Source organism: Rhinoderma darwinii, chromosome 1, assembly GCF_050947455.1.
Source record: "Rhinoderma darwinii isolate aRhiDar2 chromosome 1, aRhiDar2.hap1, whole genome shotgun sequence".
In the NCBI taxonomy this organism is placed as follows: domain Eukaryota; kingdom Metazoa; phylum Chordata; class Amphibia; order Anura; family Rhinodermatidae; genus Rhinoderma; species Rhinoderma darwinii.
In genome coordinates, this window is record NC_134687.1 from 164462143 (window position 1) to 164481796 (window position 19654).

At 41.4% G+C, this 19654-nt stretch overlaps 1 protein-coding gene across 1 annotated transcript; it reads right to left on the bottom strand.

Annotated features, from left to right (window-relative positions):
* Positions 1–8: 8 nt before the first annotated feature.
* Positions 9–19234, bottom strand: GAR1 (GAR1 ribonucleoprotein). Its single transcript, XM_075849734.1, has 8 exons — positions 19169–19234; positions 17577–17655; positions 14166–14389; positions 13007–13161; positions 12096–12155; positions 5927–6077; positions 5433–5525; positions 9–426 (listed from the first exon to the last, which is right to left on the bottom strand). Exons 3-8 carry the CDS (start codon positions 14386–14388, stop codon positions 416–418), a joined length of 693 nt encoding a protein of 230 aa, XP_075705849.1. The 5' UTR covers position 14389; positions 17577–17655; positions 19169–19234; the 3' UTR covers positions 9–415.
* Between the last annotated feature and the right edge of the window lie 420 nt (positions 19235–19654).

Here is a 19654-nt window from a genome sequence, read left to right on the forward strand (position 1 = left end):
GACACGTGTGACGTGGTAGAGACTGTATTGGCATAACACTTTCAAGTAATACAGATTCTTATTTACAACAGTTCTGGAAGAATAAAAAACAAAAATTCTTAGCTTTTATTACTGAAAACATTTCTTACCACAATGCTTGTAAAACATCAATCCTCATTTTAAAAAAGGCTTTAAGAGAAATGACCATATGCCCTCTAAAGCGGCTTCAGTTATAAAAGATAAACATGACGGATGTCCAGTGTCCCTTGCTGCACACATGTTCTGTACAAGTAAATATGAAGAGTCGCTCTTCTCGCTCACTTTGTCATTGTATTAGTCCCATTTCAAAAACGAAGGTCTCTTTTCTAACCATAGATCTCCAAGTGGAGAGCGAGCACTAAAAGACACCAACCAGGGCTGGATTTCACATGGCTCATCACCGGCCTCCTTTATACAGATGAGAAAAAAAAAAAAATAAATTCAATTTTACTGGTAAGAGAATCAACATCTAAAAGATTTTCAAGCACATTGAAGCAGAAAGACATCCCTACATCTCACACAAGGGGATATGTTGCAGGCTTTTTTGCACAAGAGAGAAGACATATATACCCATGTATGTTGTAAACAGGGAAGCTACTTTTTATAATTAGTATATGTTGTATCAATATGGTGACGTATACATTTTAATCAGATTTGCACTTTTGCAACTAGCTTTTTACTGCTCCACCACATGTAAAAGAATTTGAACCTCTTTGCAATCTCGACTAAAAATGTTTGACAATTTTGCATCTACAGCTCTTACGCAAACCTACTCTATATCTCCATAACACGCCGGAGGACAATCACGAGATCCCCATACATATTAGATCGGCACACACCGAAATTCACAGATTTGGCTGATTTATCTAATGGCCTGCCTAATACATGACTACATGATCAGACCACACAGGGGGACACAAAAGGTCTGCATAGGATGTAAAACTACAAAATTGATTCGATATATTCAGATACATGCATAATGTAACGCATCAGTTTTTTCCTTTATAAAGCAACCATCTCGATAAAGATTTGGCCTCGACTTAGCCTTTATTAGAGAAAATAAACTAAAGAATTTAAATCAAAATCCCAAGAGCAAATGGGGGATTAGCATTACCCAATATTAGATCATACTATATGGCAGCCCAACTAGAGTATATAAAAGAATGGAGAATAGATGGATTTTTAGTGGTTAATAAAGAAAATTAGGCTGGGTTCACACAACCTATTTTCAGGCATAATGGAGGCGTTTTACGCCTCGAATTACGCCTGAAAACACGGCTCCAATAAGTCGGCAAACATCTGCCCCATTCATTTCAATGTACTGTGCCGACGACCTGTAATTTTACGCGTCACTGGCAAAAGACGGCGCGTAAAATAACAGCCTCGTCAAAGATCAGGACACTTCTTGGGACGTAATTGGAGCAGTTTTTCATTGAATCCAATGAACAGCTCCAAATTATGTCCGTAATGGACGCGCCGCAAAACGCGAGTACGAGCAATTACGTCTGAAATTCAGGAGCTGTTTTCTCCTGAAAACAGCTCCGTAATTTCAGACGTAAATGCAGTTATTGTGTGCACATACCCTAAAAAGGTCACTATGTGGGACATTTGAGGTACTGGAATCGGGACAACTAAGCTCTGTTTTTTTTTTTTTTAAGGCAAATACCAACAGCTTTATAAAAGTTGGAAATTATTGGGTAAGGAGTTGGGCCAAAATATAATAGAACTTTAAAGATATATTGGATTTCCCCTTTTGAGAAATAAGGTATGAGAATGGTATTAGATGTGGTTGAGGGAAGTAAAATTAAGATGTGGGGCAAACTAGTTGAGGAGTTTGGTTTAACAGAAAATGAGGGTTTTCTTATGTTGAACTGGAACATCCAATATCACATACTGAAAATTAGGAGGAGATCTATGATGAGACTATGAATACAATTTATAAGGATATAAGAGATCGAGCAAAATCCTTAGCACAAATCTAAAGACAATTAATGAATACGAAGATAGAGCAGTTCAAATTGAGAAGTGTTAAAGAGGCTCTGTCACCAGATTTTGCAGCCCCTATCTGCTATTGCAGCAGATCGGCGCTGCAATGTAGATTACAGTAACGTTTTTATTTTTAAAAAACTAGCATTTTTGGCCAAGTTATGACCATTTTCGTATTTATGCAAATGAGGCTTGCAAAAGTACAACTGGGCGTGTTGAAAAGTAAAAGTACAACTGGGCGTGTATTATGTGCGTACATCGGGGCGTGTTTACTACTTTTACTAGCTGGGCGTTGAGAAGAGAAGTATCATCCACTTCTCTTCAGAACGCCCAGCTTCTGGCAGTGCAGATCTGTGACGTCACTCACAGGTCCTGCATCGTGTCGGCACCAGAGGCTACAGATGATTCTGCAGCAGCATCAGCATTTGCAGGTAAGTAGCTACATTGACTTACCTGCAAACGCCGATGCTGCTGCAGAATCAACTGAAGCCTCTGGTGCCGATGTGTCCTCGCTCGTCTGACACGATGCAGGACCTGTGAGTGACGACACAGCGTGATCTCTGGAGAACACGGCTGTGTCTGCACTGCCAGAAGCTGGGCGTTCTGAAGAGAAGTGGATGATACTTCTATACACAACGCCCAGCTAGTAAAAGTAGTAAACACGCCCCGATGTACGCACATAATACACGCCCAGTTGTACTTTTACTTTTCAACACGCCCAGTTGTACTTTTGCAAGCCTCATTTGCATAAATACGAAAATGCTCATAACTTGGCCAAAAATGCTCGTTTTTTAAAAATAAAAACATTACTGTAATCTACATTGCAGCGCCGATCTGCTGCAATAGCAGATAGGGGTTGCAAAATCTGGTGACAGAGCCTCTTTAATACTTGAGTCTGAAATGAGTGGGAATTAGTTGGAGGGAGAGATAGAGATATATATATATATATATATTAAAAAAAAAAAAAACACATATACAGAAAACCTCAGTTCGTTCAACTGATTCAATTTAACCCCCTTCCCGCAAAACGTGTCTGGTGCAGCAATACCAATTATATATTTTTTTTTACAATACTTTATAAAAATAAATATGGGAAAAGGTTTTTATTTTTACATTTAAAAAAAATAATAAAAAAAAAGTTTTACTAATTGTAACTTTTTTATTAGTCCCCCCTAGTGGACTTCAACTAGCCATCGTTAGATCGCTTGCAATATATACTGCAATACTAATGTATTGCAGTAGATAGTCTTTCTGACAGGCTTCTATTAAACCCAGAGGCAGGGCTTAATAGGAGTACAAAGATGGCAGGAAGACCTGGGGGCCTTGATTAGGCCCCCAGGCTGCCATAGCAACCATCTCCACCCTAAACAAGTGGAATCGAACTCAAGCGCGATCCCGCTCGTTACTGTGAAGTGTCGGCTGTAACATACAGCCAACACCCGCATTGTATGAAGGTCCATACTTCCCCCTACCCGACTATGACTCAGCCATATGTCAAATGTCGTGAAGGGGTTAATGAAATATGAGAGGTTCTATTATAGCAGCATGGGGGGTTTAAAATAATAATACTCTGTGGGGAAGTTGGGAATGAAGGTTTAATACCCAAGACTGGTCTTAAGAGTGTGAGGGAGGGGGTGGAGAGGTATTAAATAAAAAAATACAACAACCGGATTATGCCAAATTATTTATTGTAAATAATTGGAGATTGTGTGTGTATATATATATATATATATATATATATATATATATATATATATATATACATACATACATACATACACACACACACACACACTAGTCCTCAATGAATTAGAATATCAAAAAGTTAATTTCAGTTATTCAATTAAATATGTGAAACTCATTATATAGATTCATTACAGACAGAGTGATCTATTTCCAGCATTTTTTTCTTTTAATGTTGAGGATTATGAATTTACTGTCTCAGAAAATTTGAATATTGGGTAAAAGTTGAAGATTGTAGACCCATGGGGTCACACTCTAATCAGCTAATCAACACCAAACACCTGCAGAGGTTTCCTAAGCCTTTACAAGGACTGGTCTGTTGCTCAGTGGTCCAAAGTCCTGTTTTCAGATGAAAGTAAATTTAGCATTTCATTTGGAAATCTCGGTCCCAGAGTCTGGAGGAAGAGTGGAGAGGCATCAATCCAAGTTGCTTGCGGTCCAGTGTGAAGTTTCCACAGTCAGTGATGGTTTGGGGAGCCATGTCATCTGCCGGTGTTGGTCCACTGTGTTATATCAAGTCCAGAGTCAGCGCATGCCATCAACCAGGAAATTTTAGGGCACTTCATGCATCTCTCTGCTGACAAGCTTTATGGAGATGTTGATTTCATTTTCCAGCAGGACTTGGCACCTGCCCACACTGCCAAAAGTACCATTTACCTGGTTTAGTAACCACAGTATCACTGTGCTTGATTGGCCAGCAAACTCACCTGACCTAAACCCCATAGAGAATCTATGGGGTATTGTCAAGAGGAAGATGATACACCAGACCCAACAATGCAGACGAGCTGAAGGCCACTGTCAAAGCAACCTGGGCTTCCAAACACCTCAGAAGTGCCACAGGCTGATCGCCACCATGCCACGCAGCATTGATGCAGGAATTCATGCAAAAGGAGCCCCGACCAAGTATTGAGGGCATAGACTACATACTTTTCAGTAGGACATTTTAGTATTAAGTTATTTTTGAAATTGGGCTTATATAATATTCTAATTTTCTGAGACACTAAATTTGGGGTTTTCATTAAAGTGTAGCTAAACGTTTGACCAACTTCTGACATGTCAGAGACACGTCAGAAGTTTTGATTGGTGAGGGTCCGAGCACTGAGACCCCCACCAATCGCTAAAATGAAGCAGCTGAACCGCTTGTGCAAGTGCTTAGCCACTTCGTGTCTGTTCGGCTATTTCCGGAAATAAATGTATCAGTGTATGGATTCAATACAAAGTCTATGTCCCTGTACTCTGATACATCGGCTTTCTGGAAAAAGCCGAACAAACACGAAGCGGCTGAGCGCTCACACGAGCACTTCAGCTGCTTCGTTCTAGCGATTGGTGGGGCTCTCAGTGCTTGGACCGCCACCAATCCAAACTTCTGACATGTCAGAAGTTTGTCAAACGTTTAGCTACACTTTAACTGTTAGCCATAATCATCAACATTAAAAGAAAAAAAAAATGCTGGAAATAGATCAGTGTGTAATGAATCTATATAATATAGGAGTTTCACTTTTTGAATTGAATTACTGAAATAAATTAAGTTTTTGATGATATTCTAATTAATTGAGAAGGAGATATATATATATATATATATATATATATATATATATATATATATATATAAAATGAATTCAGAAGTAAGGATTTATAAAAAAACAAACCTATATAAATAAATCAAGAAGACCACCCATACTAACCTCTGAAGCCACGGCCTCCACCACCACCTCCTCTTCCTCCCCTGAAACCACCACCACCACCACCAAATCCTCCACGTCCTCCTCTGAACCCTCCTAAGTTAGAAAAAAAAAAAAATTCAGCAAACAATAAAACAATATCCATAGACAAACTTAGAATATAGCATGCATTTTTCAGGTTTTCTATGTGCCATAGAAAGTAACCGATGTATTGCTTCAAAAAAAAAAATAAAAAAAAATACTAAGGTCGGTAAAAATAGTAGAATAGTGAAATCTCTCCAAAAGACCACTTCAAGAGTGGTCTTGTTTTCCCACTGTCCAAAATTTTGGACCTGATTTTTTGGCGACAGATTTTCAGTTACCGGTCTTCTGTGTATACTGGCATTGAGAAGGCAACCTCCTAGAAGACCATTTTTTACTGCAATATTGAATGATCGTCTCAAATAGGTTCCACTGTATTTCAAACTACTATAAAGCTACAAAAGAAAAATACAAACCTCCACCTCCTCTGCCAAATCCCCCTCTGCCACCGCCCCCTCGTCCACGTCCTCTTCCACCGCCACGTCCACCTCTTGGGGGGCCTTTCTCACCAGGCGGTCGAGGGAGGAACCTTTGTAGAGGCAACAGTTTGGCAGGGTCAATATAGAACTGTGGGGGAGGAAAAAAAAAAACGTATAGTCAATGCAAAAACGTGGGTATTCTGAGCTTATGAAAAACACAGAAAAAAAAAGTGTGTGTATAAATGGTCACCAAGTGATGCCACCGTAGCTGTTTTTATAGAAGAATTTATTATTATTATTATTATTATTATGTAGCCTAGCTCTCTACAGCACGGTTTCAATTTCGCTAGAGCTTGCAGTGGGTGGGATTACCATGTGAAGGACTACAGTTCCCATGATTCCTCTCCCCTTTCACAATACATGAAAAACTGGATTAAGGCCTTATTTACACGATTGTATTTTAATACGGGTGAAAATCACGCGCGTCGCACGGTCCTATGTAAGTCAATGTTCAGACATTCCGTTATTTTCACGCAGCGTGTCCGCTGCGTAAAACTCACGACATGTCCTATATTTGAGCGTTTTTCGCGCATCACACACCCATTGAAGTCAATGGGTGCGTGAAAATCGCGCACAGCACACGGAAGCACTTCCGTGTGTCGCGCGTGATTCGAGCGACCGTTAAATAAATGAAGGAAAAAAAGCACCACATTCATTGCACTTTCTAAGCATCAAAACCGCGTGTCATAAGGATGGCATATGCGTGAAAATCATGCAGCCACGCACCATTCACTGATGACACACGGAACTGCAAAGCACCCAAACCGCTGCATTTCGTTCGTGTGAATTTCACCTCAAAGGGAAGGTTTTATTTCATTATTTTGATTAAAGACTAATCATCAAAAAGCTCTACATTTCTGTGTTTTAACTCATCTCCATTTAACCCCTTCCCGACATTTGCCGTACATGTACGTCATGGAAAGTACTGACTTCCCGCATCTTGCCGTACATGTACGCCAAATGTTTGGGACCGGCTCAGAAGCTGAGCCGGTGCCATCATCACCGGATCTCAGCTGTATCTTACAGCTGACATCCGGCTGTAACGGCGGGGACCGAAATTAGCTTCGATCCCCGCCATTAACCCCTTAAGTGCAGCGCTCAAACGCGATCGCTGCACTTAAGGTGTTTGCAGCTCATCGGAACCCCAGTAATGAAATTGCCGGGGTTCCGGTGGCTGCAATGGCAACCGGAGGCCTAATACTGGCCTCCCGGTCTGCCTAGCACCGAAGCCGGTCAAGATCCGCCCGGCGGCGGAGCCTGATCGGCTTCCGTAGCTGCCGGCAAGATGGCGCTGGGTCAGGAGCTGATCCGGCGTCATCAGCGGTGGAAGTCAGCTGTACTGTACAGCTGACATCCACCTGTAACGGCAGGAACCGGAGCTAGCTCCGATCCCTGCCATTAACCCCTTCGATGCAGCAATCGAAAGCGATTGCTGCATCGAAGCGGTTACTAGCAGATCGCCAGCCCTGACAGGCAATCGGGACTGGCGACTGCTGTTATGGCAACAGGAGACACAATGGTCTCCTGCTCTGCCATTACGGAAGCCGATTTAGGCCCCGCCGGGAGGTGAAGCCTAATCGGCTTGCTGTCAGTGAATGACTGACAGATCTAATACATTGCACTACATAGGTAGTGCAATGTATTAGAAAAAAAATAAATCTGACCGTTGGAACTTCAAGTCCCCTAGTGGGACTTGAGAAAAAGTGTAAAAAAAGTATAAAAAAAAAGTGCAAAAAATAAAAGTTTGAAAACAATAAAAGTTTCAAGTAATCAAATAAAACACAATCCCCCTTTTACTCTTATCAAGTCCTTTATTATTGAAAAATAATAATAAACCATATGTATTTGGTATCGCCACGACCGTAACGACCGGAGGTATCAAAATATTATATTATTTATTGCACGCGGTGAACAGCGTAAAAAAAAACGTAAAAAACGTTACCAGAGTTTCTGTTTTTTGGTCACTTTGCCCTACAAATATTAGAATAAAAAGTGATCAAAAAGTCGCACGTATCCAAAAATGGTACCTATAAAAACTATAGCTCGTCCCGCAAAAAACAAGCCCTCATACACCTCCGTCGACAAAAAAATTAAAAAGTTATGGTTCTCACAACTTGGCGACAGAAAAAATACATTCTTTTTACAAAAGTAATTTTATTGTGCAAAAAGTTGTAAAACATAAAAAAGTGCTATAAATTAGGTATCGCCGGAATCGTACTGACCCGCAGAATAAAGTTAACATGTAATTTATAACGCATGGTGAACGCTGTATAAAAAAAAAACGAAAAAAGCTGTGCCAGAATTGCGTTTTTTTTGTTTACCTGGCATCCCAAAAAATAGGATAAAAGGTGATCAAAAAGTCGCATGTACCCCAAAATGGTACCAATAATAACTACAGCTCGTCCCGCAACAAACCAGCCCTCATACCGCTACGTCTATGAAAAATAAAATTAGTTATGGCTCCAATAAGTCAGGAAATAAAAAAATATGCAGTTGTGCCCGAGGGGAACATTTCTTCTGTTTGAAGAGGCGATTTTCAAGGACCTAAAATTAGGGAACCAGGAAAGGGAGGGCCCAAACATATCCGCTGGAAGCGACGGTGCCCGTATTATACCAGGACAACACTTCCTAGCAAAATTCCCCAAACTACAAAGGCGCGGAGTGTGGACCAAAAGGGGGATAAGAAATGACACCATTTATCAGTGCGACACCGGCCTGTGCGGAAAGGATTGCTTCACAGCGTAACACACATCTATGGATCATTTTATTGTTTTTTTTTACCCCGTTATTATACCACCTGACTATGCCCCTAATATACTCCGCCCGGCTTACATATGCCCTACATTATAAACGGAAACACCAGTAAGACTCCAAACAAAACTACAACCAAGCAAAATCCACGCTCCAAAAGCCAAATGGCATTTCCTCCCATCTGAACCCTACAGCGTCCCCAAACAGTTTCCTTCCACATATATGGCATCGTCATACCCGGGAGAACCCTTTTAGCAATTTTTGGGGTGTGTGTCTCCAGTGGCATAAGCTGGGCACGACATATTTGCCACTGAATGGCATATCTAGGGAAAAATATAAATTTTTAATTTGCACCATCCACAGCGCATTTATTAATGGAAAAGACCTGTGGGGTGAAAATGCTCTCTACACCCCTTAATAAATGCCATGAGGGGTGCAGTTTCCATAATGGGGTCACTTCCCAGGGGTTTATTTTTATTATTTCACACTGAGCCTCTGCAGTTGTGAACCAATACTTTGTAAATCGCCAAATTAGGCCTCAATTTTACATGGTACCCTTTCACTCCTGAGCCTGGTCGACTGTCCAGGCAAGAGATTAGGGCCACATGTAGGGTGTTTCTAAAACCAGGAAACCCAGCATAATAATTAGAGAGCTGTCTCGTTATGGTGGCACAAGCTGGGCACCACATATTGTCCACATATCTGTGGAAAAAATCCCATTTTCACTCTGCAACATCGAGTTCACACTAATTTCTACAAAACACCTGCAGGGTTAACATGCTCACTACACCCGTAGGTAAATGCATTGAGGGGTGTAGTTTCCAAAATGGGGTCACTTCTGGGGGGGTTTCCACTGTTTTGGGCCCACAGGCGCCCAGAAACATCTGCACTCCAAATGGCGGTCCTTCCCTTCTGAGCCCTGCTGTGTGCCCAAACAGCAGTTTATGACCACATATGGGGTATTGCCGTACTCGGTAGAAATTGCTTTACAAATGTTGGGTTCTTTTTTTCCTTTATTTGTTGCGAAAATGAAAAAATTTGCGCTAAAGCTACGTCTTATTGAAGAAAAAGGATTGTTTTTATTTTCACTGCCCAATTCTAATAAATTCTATGAAACATCTGTGGGGTCAAAATGCTCACTACGCCCCTAGATGAATTCCTCAAGAGGTGTAGTTTCCTAAATGGTGTCACTTTTTGGGCGTTTTCATTGTTTTTTCCCCTCAGGGGCTTTGCAAATGTGACATGGCCGCCGCAAACCATTCCTGCTCAATGTGATCTCCAAAAGCCAAATAGCGCTCTTTCCCTTCTAAGCCAAGCCGTGTCTCCAAACAGCCGTTTATTACCACATGTGGGGCATTGTTTTACTCGGGAGAAATTGCTTTACAAATTTTGGGTGCTTTTTCTCCTTCAGTCCTTGTGGAAATGAGTAAAAATAAGCTAAACCTACATTTTCTTTGAAAAAAATGTTGATTTTTATTTTCAGGGCCTACTTCCAATAATTTCTGCAAAAAACCTGTGGGGTCAAAGAGCTCACTATACCCCTAGATAATTTCCTCAATGGGTGTAGTCTCCAAAATGGGGTCACTTGTGGGGGGTTTCCACTGTTTTGTCTCCTCAGGGACTTCGTAAATGTGACCTGGCCTCCGCAAACCATTCCTGCTAAACTTGAGCTCCAAAAGCCAAATAGCGCTCTTTCCCTTCTCAGCCTCGCCGTGTCTCCAAACAACCGGTTATTACCACATGTGGGGTATTGTTTTACTCGGGAGAAATTGCTTTACAAATTTTACGGTGCTTTTTCTCCTTTAGTCTTTGTGAAAATGAGAAAAAAAAAAAAAAAATCGCTAAACCTACATTTTCTTTGAAGAAATGTTGATTTTAATTTTCACGGCCTACTTCTAATAATTTCTGTAAAAAAGCTGTGCGGTCAAAATGCTCACTGTACCCCTAGATAATTTCCTTGAGGTGTGTAGTTTCCCAGATGGGGTCACTTTTGGGGGATTTTGACTGTTTTGGCACCGCAAGAGCCCTTCAAACCTGACATGGTGCCTAAAATTTATTCTAACAAAAATAAGGCCCGAAAATCCACCAGGTGCTCCTTTGCTTCTGAGGCCGGTGCTTCAGTCCAGTAGCACGCTACGGCCACATGTGGGATATTTCCTAAAACTGCAGAAACTGGGCAACAAATATTGAGTTGCATTTCTCTGGTAAAACCTTCTGTGTTATAAAAAAAATTGTACTAAAAATTTATTTCTGCAAAAAAATATGAACTTTGTAAAATTCACCTCTACATTGCTTTAATTCCTGTGACATGTGTAAAGGGTTAAGACATTTTCTAAATGCTGTTTTGAATACTTTGAGGGGTGAAGTTTTTAAAATGGGGTGACTTTTTGGGGGTTTCTAATATATAAGGCCCTCAAAGCCACTTCACAACTGAACTGGCCCCTGTAAAAATGGCCTTTTGAAATTTTCTTGAAAATGTGAGAAATTGCTGCTAAAGTTCTAAGCCTTGTGAGGTCATAGAAAAATAAAAGGATGTTCAAAAAACGATGCCAATCTAAAGTAGACATATGGGTGATGTTAATTAGCAACAATTTTGGGTGGTATAAGTGCCTGTCTTACAAGCAGATACATTTAAATTGAGAAAAATGCAAATTTTTGCAATTTTTCGCTAAATTTTGGTGTTTTTCACAATTAAATACTGAACATATCGAGCAAATTTTGCCAGTAACATAAAGTCCAATGTGTCACGAGAAAACAATCTCAGAATCGCTTGGATAGGTGAAAGCATTCCGGAGTTATTACCACATAAAGTGACACATGTCAGATTTGAAAAATGAGGCTCGGTCAGGAAGGTCAAAAGTGGCTAAAGAGGGAAGGGGTTAAGATGTTGATATTTTATGGAAACATTCGTTTGTTTTTTTATCCAGAGGCTAAAAAAAACAAAAACCTATAGAGTCCTAATACTTCTCACCGCCGCTTTATCCAGTCTAAGCAATCTTCTGTGAGTTAAACATCTTGTACTTTGGCCTGATACAACTTTGTAGCGCAGGTAAAATGTAACGGAGCTTGCGACTATTGCAACCATGTCTTTTTTTGCAATGGATCCAAGGTCGACTTTTTTTTCCGCCTTCGGGAAACACTGAAGTTGCAGCATAGTTACTGATTTTACTACAAATCACAGGTGACATGGTGAAGTCATAGACTAGGAATACACAGGTTACCATCATTCACAATGAGTGTAACATAATAGGGCAGTGTCACAATACAGCCGGAGAATTAATTCATTTTATATGTGCAAGACTTAAATGTGCGGAGAAGTCAGCAGTCATACAATAGATACAAAAAAACAACTTACCTTTTGTAATTTCTTAAAAGATGACGCCTTCATATTATCAGAGAGTTTAACAGAAAAATACTGGTGTAAATCATTAAGGAAGATATAAACTAAATCACGCAGAGACATTAAAATAGGTCCACTATGATCCCCTGTACAAAATAAATGATGTTCTACGGTTAAGGAGCTAAGGTTAAGTGTAGCTTTTGTTTGTAGTCTCAGACTTAATATATTAGGGACTGCACTAGCTTCAATTCCCAGAATCAATACTCAAAAACGATCACATATTAAGTGGCTTACGATAACTACATTTCGTTTTCTACAGTAATCGTGCTCTAGGGGCCGATCACGTGTACACACGCAGAGCATATTGTCCACTGTGGAGATTGCCTGAAACCTGCTACAAAATGTGCATATTGGGCTGCGGATTTCATTCTTTGTATAGCAATAGATAAAATCTTCAGTATAGAGCAGGCTATGGCTTTTAATGCCCGTAGCATGTTTTTAAGACCTTTTTCTGCTGAATGTGGATGGGATTTTTCCCTATAAACATACATTATAGTGCACTTTGTTGCATACTAGACCATAAATCTACCACACATGCAAGTGCCTTAAACTTATAAATCGCTCCATCTAATTACGGCCTCAAAGTGCACATATACTTTAAAAAAAACTTGACATGTCAGATTTGATTGGTGGGGGTCCGAGCAGAGACCTGCCCCGATCGCTCAGGTGAGCGCTGTGCCACTGAGCGGTGCGATGGGTAATATATAGGAAAATTTGTATAACTCGTCAATACCCAATGAATAGGCTTTGTTTGCTGAAATGGAAATAGACAGGGGGTGTGATTGTTTTCCTCTTAATATACAGTATCAGATTATCATCATACCAAACATTTTAATGTTACTCAAGAAAGTGTTTAGAAAGGATACAAAGTCTCTCAACTGCCCAAATATTTCATCCACTTTTCCAATCTGTTCTTTATTTTGCAGGTAAATGGGAGCGTTGAAATAAGGCACTTTGTTTTCTTCTGTGATACATTTACACACCACATCATCTTCACAAGGATGCACGAATTCACCAACCTCTGCAACATTAACACAATTACAAGTCTCAATAATTTATGCATTAGTGTTCTAAAGTTATCCAAAATGTTCAGGTGACCAATGTCCATAGTAACAAGGGCCCTCGCCACACGGTAGTAATAAGGCCGCATTTTAGCATCCGTTTTACTGCCACGACACAGAGACCTCTTGAGGATTTTGTTGATCCAAGGTCAGTTCTTACATTTAAATGGATAGCAACTGATTTATTCCATAGTCCATTAAAATAAATAACGTACAACGCCCACTTGGTCGAAAGTAAAAACACGCCCACTTGGGCATTAAGAAACTCATTAGCATAAAGTTAAAAATCGCTAATAAAGTGGTTTAAAATAGATTGTTTTTCTAAATAAAAAGCATTACTGTCACCTACATTACAGCGCCGATCTCCTTATGTAGGAGATACGGCACTTATAATGTGGTGACAAAGCCTCTTTAACATCAGCTGTATCTTGGAGAATATGTGGCGTGGTCTGTGCGGTGGAGGGTTTCTGGCGTGTGCATAAGTTTCTCCATTTGAAAATAAAAACGGTTTTCAATTTAAAGGGAGTAGAGTGTGCTCACCAGTGAGTGATTGTTATTGGCGTTCTGACCTAGAGGATGAGCTGCTGGCCTGCTGTTGTATTAATCGTCTTGGTCCCACAGCCCGCCAAAAATAATCAATTAACTGCCTGTAAGAGAGAAAGTTCCTTACTCACCGCTGCTGCAAGTAAAGAACTCTCTCATTGGCTCTCCTGCACAGGCGCTGCAAGCAATTACACTGGCTCTACATGCTCCAATAGGATGTGCTGATTAGCTATGCACTTTGGCCAATCCCAGGCATTTTATCAGTGAAACGTGCATGCAGCCAGACTGTGGTTACGCTTTGTGAACCCCCAGAAAAGGCAAATGTAAGCTTCAAATATTGTGGCACAAGGCCATTGATTAAAGTCAGAAACAAATAAAAGGTATTTAAAAAATATGTCATCATTTTTGCAATTCAACATACCAACAACATATTCTGGGGGTCCCTGGTCATAGCCTCCTCTATTAAAGCCTCCAAAGCCTCCACGTCCCCCTCCTCTTCCTCCGAATCCGCCTCTTCCTCCAAAACCGCCTCTTCCTCCAAAACCACCTCCTCCGCCTCCTCTTCCACCCCACCCGCCGCCGCCACCTCCTCCTCCTCTGCCACCTCCTCCACGATTAAAGCCTCCTCTTCCTCCAAAGGACATCCTGAACACACCAGGAAAAAAAAAAAAACATTTCTTAGAAACATGAAACAGTAAATACGTTTATAGTGCAATCTGTTTGGAGGTCGTCAAGCTCATATAATGCATTGCATGTTTGTCTCTAAAAAATTAAAAAAAAGTCATAAGCAGGAAGACAATTTCCCACAATTGCCTCAAGTGCTCCATCCACAAATTAGTCCGACTCTCAGAAAAGCCATGGTGGGTACACTTTTTATGAAGACAAATTCTGCCAAAATATAATTTATTGGTGAATGGAATAATGCAAAATTCTAATATTTGAGCTTGTGTGCGTCTCAGTCACAAGTCAAGTGTAAACAGAAATACTAACAACCTGGAACCTGCACCAAGATGGAACATGCTGTGGTTTTCAAAATCTGTGATTTTTTTTTTTCCAGAGCCTGTGAACAGGTCATAAAATAACCCATTCGCATGCACTTCCCTCAGAATGAAAGCGTCCAGATATAGGTGCGTAATCCACAACGTGAAAACACGGCCTAACAATGTTGGTGGGTGCCAAATTTAAGTAACTGACACTAGGCACTTCCTACTAGTACTGAGATTTCAGTTTTTATGTTTACACTTATAGGGGTTTTCCCATGAGACACATTTATGATATATCTACAGGTTATGTCATAAATGTCAGATGCGGGTCCCATCTCTGGGACCCGCACTTATCTCTAGAACGTAGTCCCCTAAACTCTGTTCTGCTGCTCTGTGTTGCGGCAGAAGCAGATTAATTCCGACCATGAGCTGCGCTATTTCCGTAAATCCCATAGTAGTGAATGGCAGTTACGGAAACAGCGTAGCTCAGCAAGCGGCGCTATTTTCGTAACCCCCGACCATATAGTCCGGAAGTGGCGGGGAGGCAGAGGGAGCAAAAAAAAGGTAGACTGGAGTTTAAGGGGGCCCCATTCTAGAGATAGGTGGGACCCGCATCCTGTGGATGATGTGTCATTAATGTCTCTGATGGGAAAACCCCTTTAAACCCTAGTATGCAACTGAAATTTAATATTTCATATGTTAAAACAGATATGTAGAAATGTAATACGCACTTCTTAAAGATTAGTGACTTGTATCTGTTACCTATTATATTTAGTTTTGCCTGCTTTTTAGCACTGCTACATTACTTAAAATCCCCTTCCTTTCTCTTCACAGAGTAAGGCCCCGTATGCTTACGGGAATGTGCCCGGGCCGTTGAAAAATATAGAACATATCCTATTTTAGGCCATTACGGCACGTGCAGGCCCATCGAAGTCTATAGGGCTCCCGTAATTACGAGTGACTACGTGTGTGCACCCGTAATTACGGGAGCGTTGCTAGGCGACGTCAGTAAATAGTCACTGTCCAGGGTGCTGAAAGAGTTAACTGATCGGCAGTAACTGTTTCAGCACCCTGGATACCGATCACAATATAAATCTAAGTGTAAAAAAAAAAATAGAAGTTCATACTTACCCAGAACTCCCTGCTTCATCCCCCAGTCCGGCCTCCCGGGATGACGTTTCAGCCCATGTGACCGCTGCAGCGGTCACATGGACTGCCGCGTCATCCAGGGAGGTCGGGCTGGATGTCGAGAGGGACGCGTCACCAATACAACGGCCGGGTAAGTATGAATTTCTTTTACTTTTACCTCGGAAAGGGATGCCCCTTCTCTCTATCCTGCACTGATAGAGAGAAGGGCTGCCGATTACTGCAGTGCAATTTTGCAGCGAAAACGTGCCTGTAAATACGGGTGGAATACTGGTGACACCGGACCCGTATTTACGGGCACGGGTCCGTAAATACTGGTGCAATACGGGTCGAATACGTGTGGCCAAGGACCCGTATTTATGCCAGTATTTACGGGAGGGAAAAAATATGTTCGTGTGCATGAGGCCTTAGGCTGCTGCTCTATCTCCCCTATACTTTACACTGCATCTGTCTTACATTGACTGCTGTGTAGAAGCTCAAGCTTATTGGGAAATCAGTGAATGATCTTCATGTAAAGCCCTTTTCTTAAGACTTTTTAGCCCTACGGTTTTCTTTTTTAGGGGTATGGAAATAACAAACAAAGGGGTCCTGCAACACCAACAAAAAAAAAAACGGGTACCGCGTGGTAGACATTTTTTTAGCATGGGAGCCAATGGGTAACGTGGCATTCATTAAACATATACGTCATGAGATTTTCAATAGCTTCTTTGATGTATAGGTGACAACTGCCAATTAGGCCTCATTCATACGAGCGTGAATCACGTCCATGCACTGTGCGTTGAAACAACCAACAGCACACGGACCCATTGATTTCATTGGGGCCATTCACACATGCAGTGAAACTCACTGCATGTCCTATACTGGTGCGTTATCACGCACCTATTGAAGTCAGTTGGTAGCGTTAAAACACGCTCAGCACACAGATGCACATGCGTGTGCGGCGCGTGATTTGCGCATCAGTTTGATTGAATTTTTTATTTTATTTAGAGTGCGTGAATAACGCATGTTGCTCGCAAAGCACACTGATGTATAACGCAACACACACGTTTTTCACACGCGTGAATCTGATACGCTCATGTGAATGAGGCCTTAGGCATCTGTCACAGCCCATCTTTAAAAGGGGTTTTCCAGCCCACAAAAAATTGATGGCCTATGCTCATGCAATGTATTCTTATGGTACTACACACGAAGACCCTCCCCATAATTACTATTATGGCCGTGAGATCGTGTGTGAGTTTGCACAGCGATCTCGCATGAGATTGTAACATGATATGTAGCCGTGACACCCCTGTCTTATACAGCTATTCGCTCTGGAATATAGACTGGCAAGTCCGAAGCATGGCGCCTCCACCCCTCCCTATGGTGTCGGTGGTGAAACAAAGAGCACATGGAATAAGGATCTCATGATTGGACAGATATTAAAGAATGATTGGGTTCTTTGGTACTGGCGTGGTATTTTTAGGCATAAATATGGAACTACTTGGAATAAAGAAGATTTTCAAATTATAAAGATAGATTCACAAGATCGCAAGCAGTATTTATAAGTAAATGTGAGTCTGCAGCCATGTGACAAGGGGCATTGATCAGCCGTGCACGACATTGTAGAAAACACGTGGCTGTTCAACTATTGTAAACCGTAGACGTCACGTTAAACCTAAATAACGAAACCGTTTACTCGACCTGGCACGCAAAATCTCACATACCTGCTTCCCGTATCTCGATCCGCGACGTCCCTCTTGTCGACTACACGTGGGGCTAGATTCTGCTCACATCCGGCGCTTCCTGATGACGTCACCAGCATGCAAAACCCAATTTCAATGAAACTTTATTGAAAAGCGCACTCGGAATTCATATCAGTTCTACTGTGGAATTAATCTATCGTATATTGAGTTGAGGGTTTTTTTTTTCTATAAATACATATTACCAACTAAATGCTACTGATGAAAGAGAACTGCCACCCAATGGTGTTATGTTTAAACCACTAGGTGCCGTTGGTTGCTACAGTAGGGAATTTGTTTGCATGCGACTGATTGCACCGACATGTGATGATCATAATCACATGTGGGCACAATCATGTAAACAACTGCGACCATGTGAAAATGCAACTGTTTACCAAAGTAACTGCAACTATGACAGGTGACCAGGTTTGACTGTTGTGAAATACATATATGTGTGTGATGTGACTGACCTTTTCTGTTCTGACTGAGGGTGATTGTGTCTTAATAGAACTAGGCAATTATAATTGTAATCACTGCCGAATTTTCGTGCCGAAATTCCAAAGAATTTTCGCAAGAGACATTATGCTGCAGGTTCATAGTCCGCAAACCAGATAAATTTCCGCACTTATTTTCTGCGTCTTTTATATCCCCGCAGCGTGTGGATGAGAATTGTTTGCTGTTACTGTAATATGATGCAGAATTTCCGCCTGGATAATCCAGACAGATATTCCGCAGTGTTTACACTGTGTGTGGATGTTAGACGGGCAGATATCCTTTCATGAACAAGCGACGAGTGATGATTTAGTGAGTCGTTTGCATTCAAACTACGGTCTATTACAATGACGATGGTGGATAAAGATTTACGCTGTTCGGTCGTTACTGCAATCATGGCTCATTCGCCCGCACCTCATCTCTGAACTGCTAATGACTGTAGGATTTAGACGAGGGGATATGGCGGCGACAAAAGATAATCTTTCACTCAAGTAGATGTGGCCTATCCACAGAAACCCAAGGATTTATCTTTCAATCGTTGCACACTACTAGGCCGAGTTCACATGTAGCGTAAACACTGTGGATTTTACGCAACGGCATTTGTTGCAGAAAATCCGCAGCATAAGGCCTTAGGGCTCATTCAGACGAACGTGACTAACGTCCATGTGCTGCTCAGGGAAATTGATTTCAATGGGGCCGTTCACACATGCAGAAGTTTTCACGCAGAGCGTGTTGGTTGCGTAAAACTCACTGCATGTCCTATAGCGGTGCGTTTTTCACCCACCTATCGCCCATTGAAGTCAATGGGTGCGTGAAAATCAAGCACCGCACATGTGTTTTTCACGCGCGTGAATCTGATACGCTCGCGTGATTTCCCTGCGCATAGCTCCATCGGATAGCTCCTGAACTAGACGTATTTTATAAGGATGATAATGTCAGGGGCCCCCCAGGCTATTGCCTGGGGGACACATGGTCGCACGGCCCCCCATAAGTTGTTAATAAAATATGTTTTTTGCTTGGTATGTTTTTCTCTCCCCCTTTCCCTCTTTTCTCCATTTGTTATTTTATATTAGAATGGTACTTACCATCGTGGTGTCCCCCGGGTAAGCTGTGCTGGTGGCACGAGCCGGTTTCCAGATGTTTCTGTCTCTGGGCAGTTTGGAGTTGGTCCCAGCTGATTGGACCTAGGTCAGCTGTGCAATTGCATGAGCAGGTTCTGGCAGATTCTATCTCCAGGCAGTTTTGTGGAAGGCCAGCTGATTGGTCATTGATAAAATCCTAAAGGCGGGAAAATTGGACATAAAAGGAGCAGTTCATCGTGGTCAAGCAGCCAGTTTTTGAAGATTGGACCGTTGCCCACCCTCCCGCCCTATTGTTCTTAAATTCCTTCACGTCACGTTGTTTGTTAGAGGGGTTTGTCACCCAGCTAATGCTGGGCGGACTTGGTTTTTATTGGTCAAAATATTTATATTTTATTATTTATTCGATTATTTATGGTTATTCTCTTCGAATTATTTTATCTTAGGTTACCCTTAATAAACACCGTGGCCATTTTTATCCAAAGAAACTGT

Excerpts from the sequence above, each read along its gene's own strand:
- GAR1 (XM_075849734.1), bottom strand. The coding sequence starts at position 14,388 with ATGTCCTTTGGAGGAAGAGGAGGCTTTAATCGTGGAGGAGGTGGCAGA. Across the intron at positions 13,162-14,165 it reads ACCCCCAGAATATGTTGTTG|AGGTTGGTGAATTCGTGCAT; the intron begins GTATGTTGAATT and ends TTAATGTTGCAG. Across the intron at positions 6,078-12,095 it reads CTTTTAAGAAATTACAAAAG|TTCTATATTGACCCTGCCAA; the intron begins GTAAGTTGTTTT and ends CCTCCCCCACAG.